At 38.3% G+C, this 6,000-nt stretch overlaps 3 protein-coding genes across 3 annotated transcripts; 2 read left to right on the forward strand and 1 right to left on the reverse strand.

Moving 5' to 3' along the window:
* Nucleotides 1-54: 54 nt before the first annotated feature.
* On the forward strand, nt 55-884 carry SS1G_03270 (vacuolar protein sorting protein; the record flags this gene model as incomplete). The annotated part of the gene is made up of 4 exons (XM_001595131.1): nt 55-90; nt 181-258; nt 320-535; nt 618-884. The coding sequence occupies 4 exons, from the start codon at nt 55-57 to the stop codon at nt 882-884; spliced, it is 597 nt and encodes a 198-aa protein (XP_001595181.1).
* A 1,534-nt stretch (nt 885-2,418) lies between these two features.
* On the reverse strand, nt 2,419-3,197 carry SS1G_03271 (predicted protein; the record flags this gene model as incomplete). The annotated part of the gene is made up of 3 exons (XM_001595132.1): nt 2,419-2,518; nt 2,686-2,878; nt 3,149-3,197. The coding sequence occupies 3 exons, from the start codon at nt 3,195-3,197 to the stop codon at nt 2,419-2,421; spliced, it is 342 nt and encodes a 113-aa protein (XP_001595182.1).
* Nucleotides 3,198-4,723: 1,526 nt separating this feature from the next.
* SS1G_03272 (predicted protein) lies at nt 4,724-5,125 on the forward strand (the record flags this gene model as incomplete). Its single annotated transcript, XM_001595133.1, has 1 exon — nt 4,724-5,125. One exon carries the CDS (start codon nt 4,724-4,726, stop codon nt 5,123-5,125), a length of 402 nt encoding a protein of 133 aa, XP_001595183.1.
* Between the last annotated feature and the right edge of the window lie 875 nt (nt 5,126-6,000).

Here is a 6,000-nt window from a genome sequence, read left to right on the forward strand (position 1 = left end):
ATCAGAAAACTACTCTGCTACTTGTCGGCATAATATTTACCATTCAATAGCATCATGTCGGGACTCGAGAAAGCGCTCTTCAACTTGAAGGTACGTCATTCTACTTATCTTCCACCAAACATCGCACATCATCACTCGGGCCTGCGCATTAATATATCGTCAAACTAACTTACCATCCAGTTCACTGCGAAACAAATCAACCGACAAGCCAATAAAGCTGGACAAGCAGAAAAGGCAGAGAAAGATAAACTCAAGAAGGTAATTTTACCTGTTCATGGCATCCTCTCCTAAACCACAACTCACTAACATTACTCACTAGGCAATCCTACAAGGCCACCCTGATATCGCGAAAATCAACGCAGAAAATGCCATTCGTAAACAAAATGAAAAACTAAATCTACTGAGGTTGGCAAGTAGAATCGATGCCGTGGCTAGTAGAGTACAAACGGCTGTTACCATGAGACAAGTTACCGGTAGTATGACGAATGTAGTAAGAGGAATGGATCAAGCTATGAAAGCTATGGATTTGGAGAAAGTTCGTTTCCTTTTCTATAAATTATCATATTTCAACTCACTCCCCCATATACGCATATGCTAATGAAATATTAAATCGATAGATCTCAGCAGTAATGGACCGTTTTGAAACACAATTCGAAGATTTAGATGTAGCAACTGGCTACTACGAAAATGCCACTACATCTGCGACTGCAGTAGCAACTCCTCAAGAAGACGTCGATAGGTTGATGAACCAAGTTGCTGATGAGGCGGGAATTGAGTTAAAGCAAGAGATGAAGAGTCCCGAAGCCGCGGCTCCTGTTAAATCAAATCCAACCGAAGTAGAAGAGGATGGGTTGGGTGAGAGATTGAGGGCTTTGAGATCGTAAAACTGTCGGGATAGATATGCTGGAAAGATGTTTGGGTATAGGCGTTGAGGATAAGAACAGAATGAAGAACGGCGAACTGGTGTCATTTTCTCGTTCAGGGATATATTTGTCAATGGATTTTTTAAGCACATTCAAATTAGAGTGTTTGCAAGAAATTAGAGAAACGGTGCCTGGTAATGATAGGAAACTTGCAACAATGTATATTCAACCCAATCTATAAATCCAAGTGGGCATGCTCTTATATCAAAGATTATAAAGTTTCGAAAGGATAATTCCACTGGAATACTAGGTAATTAACCAGCGATTAATTTATAAAAGGCTTCAATCAAAGCTCCCCTCTTTTCAGTATTCTAATATCATCTCATTTCTTCGCTCTCATACTTCAGCTTCAAACACAACTTTCATTCACTTCCATTTCATGACCTTTTGTTTTGCATCGTCGGATCATCTTATTCTTATTCTTAGGATAGACGGTGAGGAACCAATATGAGGAATTACTATGAGGCGATGGGATGGGATGGATGGTTTGGGTTTTTTGCTTTTTTGCTTCTCTATGGTTGTTTGAGGGGTTTAAAGCGGGAGGAGAGAAAAGGAGGGGAAAAAAGGCCAGCAAGAAAGTAAAAGAATAGAAGAGGAGAGAGATGTGCAATAATCCACAATGCCCTGTGGTATTTAGTATTAAAATATCTGTTGTTAGGAAATTTGAATAATCGTTTTATATCGACTATCGCTTTCGTGGTATTTTTATTACGCTACTGGTTTTGGGGGGTACTAATTAGACACTAGGTAGTTGTTATATTTTGCGTGGTTAATCTTATGTAGTCTTAGCTGTTGTTTTATTGTACTATATGGCTTATAAATTATATATACCTACAAATGTATCTAGTAAGGTATACAAAACTCGAAATTTATCTATAGGCATGTATATCTTGTACTTTTCGACTTAAAAAGTACTGATTCGATTGGTGATTAGATGGTCTGCTCGAATGTGTGTTTAAGGTTATAAGGTCATAGGAGATGCTAAATTGGGTTTATTTTTGTAGGATTGTATTGTATCTATGTTTCTGTGTGTGTACTTTATAGTGTTGTAGGGTATCATAATTTTAGGTAGGGTAGAGGAGGGGAGAGGAGAAGAGAAGAGAAGAGGGATAGAGGTTTTTGCTGTGTGTGATATTTGGGGGATTGGGGATATCGAAATATTTAGGGGGATTATAATTACAATTACCTGGAGGTTGGGAGTGGGAGTGAGGAGAGAGGAGGGGCGAGGGGGAGATGTTATGGCTATAAGGGGTGTGATCTGAAGCTGGGAGAAGGTGGGTAGACACTGGATTATAGGGGAGATGGAGTTGTAGTTACGGATTCTAGTATTTTTCGGTTCTAATAGTGTTGCTTTTGTTGATTAATCGTAAGTGTGTTACGATGCTGCGTCTGGTTTATTTATGCTGAGTGCCTATTCGGATAGTTGGTTTCCTTGCTACTTATCTATCTTTATTCAGCGTGATCTACTTTGTTCTCTTCTCCTTCCACTCTAGTCTTACTCGGCTCTTAACATTACTGAAGTAAGATGATAGTTTGTGAGATATTTCTCTCTAAAAGGTCCAGTTCTTGCTTTGATATACTTGGACTGTAGACAACTTGGACATTGATCATACCAAATATGTTCCTAGTCACACCCATTGCGATGATTTTCTTTCGTCTCTTGCTAACTCCTCTCCCGCCATTCTTCCCATATATGAATTATTGTTTTATTTCTTATGATTTTCCATGTCGACCGTAGTAAAATTGAAGGAATGTAACTCACTACTCGAGCTTTAGTTGAGATGCGCGGGTATCAGTTGAAGGTTGAAGATTCCCACTGGCCAATTTGTTGATTCTTGGAGCAATACGGATGAGATTTTCTAGAACATGATGATGATCAACACTATAATCAAAGCTGCTTGCATAGAGAGAAGTCTGGAACGTAGAGAAAGCGACAATGCTTACTGTTACTACCACTTTTGTGCTCGTAGAGCCAGAGATTTTGTTTCGATTATTTTAGTGAAGAGATATAACAAAATGATTTACGGACATTCAAGTTGAAAATCTGTATTATTTGCACAGTAATTCTACCGTTACGCAGCAAAGGGGAGAAAAGCTTGAGGGGAGCGGGGTGGTTGCAAAGGGTGGGAAAAGGGCAGACTTAAGCTTATACTTATAATTAGCGGAGTGCAAGGAAGGAAGAAGAGAATTTATTGTTTGAACTTTGGTCTTTAAATCAAGTAGACGATTAGATAGTACTGGTTCTTTGTTCAATGTTAAATTTTTGAAAGTCATCTTGATTTCAAGTGATGATCTCGTTTGCTGAACTTTTCTGGCTCATTTCATAATGAAAATGCCTTGCAAAGCATCGGAGATGCATAATCAGATGTAACGGAATAGACCAATTCGCAATACTCAGTTTGGTATGTAAATATACTTTGACTTAGTGAGTATGCACATAGCGAACTGCCGTTATATGTTTTTGTGCTTTTGTTTCCCAGTGTAGGGAAAAGGAACCATCTTCCCCTCCCTTCCCCTCTTTTCAATTCGAATATACTTCATTTGAACTAAAATTTTGAGTATTAATGAGGCTAATAAACAATTTCTAGATAGATGGGACTATAAGAATGTAGTATGCGGGCGAAATAGATGTATCGAGAAGCCTTCGGGCAGGAGGAGTGGGCTACTTCTGTTTTTACTATCTCTGGTTGGTGATAATTGGTAGATAATGGGTATTATTACTTAATATGACGTAATATGTTAGTATCAAGTCATTTTGTGGAGTTGTGCTTGATATTTTGGTCACTTAGTGATGGTCAGGGAAAATTAAGTGGCGCAGAATATAAGGGCAGGGCAGCTTGACTTACATAGTAGCCTCGACTTAAGCCTTCTTTACGATAATAGGCTTACGGTTGTCTAAATATATCCTTCTAAATTATGACAGAGGTGGAGATGAATGCTTACTATTTTTTTGTTGGTAGTAGCACTTGCTGACTTTATTATGCTACATATTTGTGTAAACCAAAAGACTACATAGCTGTCCATCGGCGGAGAACCGGCAATTGCATTTACTGGAGTCGCTATAATACGATTCACAATTTAGCTACGGAAAGCCATACATGGAAGCTTAATTTTGCTAAGAAGGGCTTTTGTCGCCATTTCGTCGATTCATTGTTTTTTGAATCCTAGAATAAGGGTTAGCGAGCTTGGGCGGAAAAGACACCAACAGCACTTCAAAGCTTGACAAGCTCCATGTATCTTAGCCCTATCTACTCCATAAAATCAGGCTTTTTCAACATCTATCATGTCAGTTGACGTAAAATTAATGTTGGTAATTCAGAGCCAAATTGTTTTAGGTTGCCAAAAGCAATGGCGGCTCTATGCATAGGTTATGAGGAAAAGGAAGAAAGATCTTGAAATATAACAGCATCTTCCAAGAAGAATTTAGTCTTATCCCATATACGTGAATAACTTACTGTTTATACGTAAATTATGGGAACACTTCGACCATCAACCGCAAAAAGGTCATAAACATGGTCACCAAAATTCAACCCACAATTTCCACCTATCTAGATAAGACTCTAAACGCCAGAGGTTAAGGTTTAAGCCGGCTAAAAATATGTATATTTACAGGATAAGGATGGAGAGAGTTTATATAAGAGTAATTCGCTAATTATGCTTTAGCTCAAAACTTTTCTTAGCTATATTTTCGGACAGATCAAACAAGTATTCCAGAACATTTCGATATATATATATATATATATACATACATAGTAAACTACACTCACCAAATACAACCAAATACACCCACTCCAAGTAAAATGTCGACCCCCCGCAGCACCAAATTTAATACCAAAACCAGCTCTAGCAATCCCAACAAAAAGTCCTCATCAAGCACACAAAGAACCGCTCAATCAAGCACAAACACACGCAGCACCAACCCCGGTCCTCCTGAACAAACTGAGGAACAAAAACTCGCAGAGACAAAAAAATTAAACGCAGATCTCGATGCTCTGGATAAGAAATTTGAACCTTCTTTTCCGAAGAAAAGTCGATTTGCGCATGAGGATTTAGATTATAAGAAATATAATATTGGGGGAAGTTCTTCGCCGGGGGCGCAGTTGGTTAAGGAGATGGGGAGAAGTGAGGGAAAAAAGAGTGATGGGCAAAGGAGAGGGGGGAGTGGTAGCGGGAGTGGGTCGGCTGGTAGTGGGAGAAAGTAAAGTTGGATATGGAAAAGGGATGCACGGTAAGTTACTTGTGGTGTGTTGTTGAACGATTCTGTGTTAGGTAGATGTACTTACGTGTGTTGAAGTATAATGTGAGAATTCTAGCGGGGTACGAAATGCATAGTTCCTGTGTGAAAGTCATTATGCTACCTCCAGTAGGTAGTAATTCTAAACTTTAAAGGAGGGAATATATATATTATCTTAGAAGATAATGGAGATGGTACTCTGACATAGGATCCCAAGTGACCTGGGCCGGGAACCTTCAAGAAGTTACCAAAGTTCCATCTAATAACCAATAGTGTATTATAGAATGATAATTCTAGTGATTTAGGTACAGTATACTTAATTCAGACATGTGAAAGATAAGAATAGAGGTAAATTATTCATCAAAAAATTGTTTATGAATATTCAAATCAGAAGGAAGATATTAATATTGCTCAGTGCTTTTCATTCCTCTCTCCCGTTTTTCAACATGCATCTTTCAAAGTCTCAATATGCATCCCCCACTGAAAAGTACAATATACCACCTATTCATCCATCTCATACTCCATACCAATAAAAATAACACAAAGCACAATAGACTTTAGAAAACAACACAAAACTATCCAACTCATTCTATATTATAACAAATAAAGAACAATAACCAAACAAAGAACACACTTACAGCTCCCTCCCAAAATAGTTCCAATACCAATTCATCTCACTTCACACACTATCCCCCCTCCTCTTAATTCACTCCATCACCCTTTTGATCATATCGATATGAATATCAATATTTCATTCACTTCCCTACCCACTATTCACCCACCTATTCTTTACCAATCATACTCAACCAAAACCTACAACCATATTACTCCTTCACAATCCAT

This window comes from Sclerotinia sclerotiorum, genomic scaffold, assembly GCF_000146945.2.
Source record: "Sclerotinia sclerotiorum 1980 UF-70 scaffold_4 genomic scaffold, whole genome shotgun sequence".
Classification (NCBI taxonomy): Eukaryota; Fungi; Ascomycota; class Leotiomycetes; order Helotiales; family Sclerotiniaceae; genus Sclerotinia; species Sclerotinia sclerotiorum.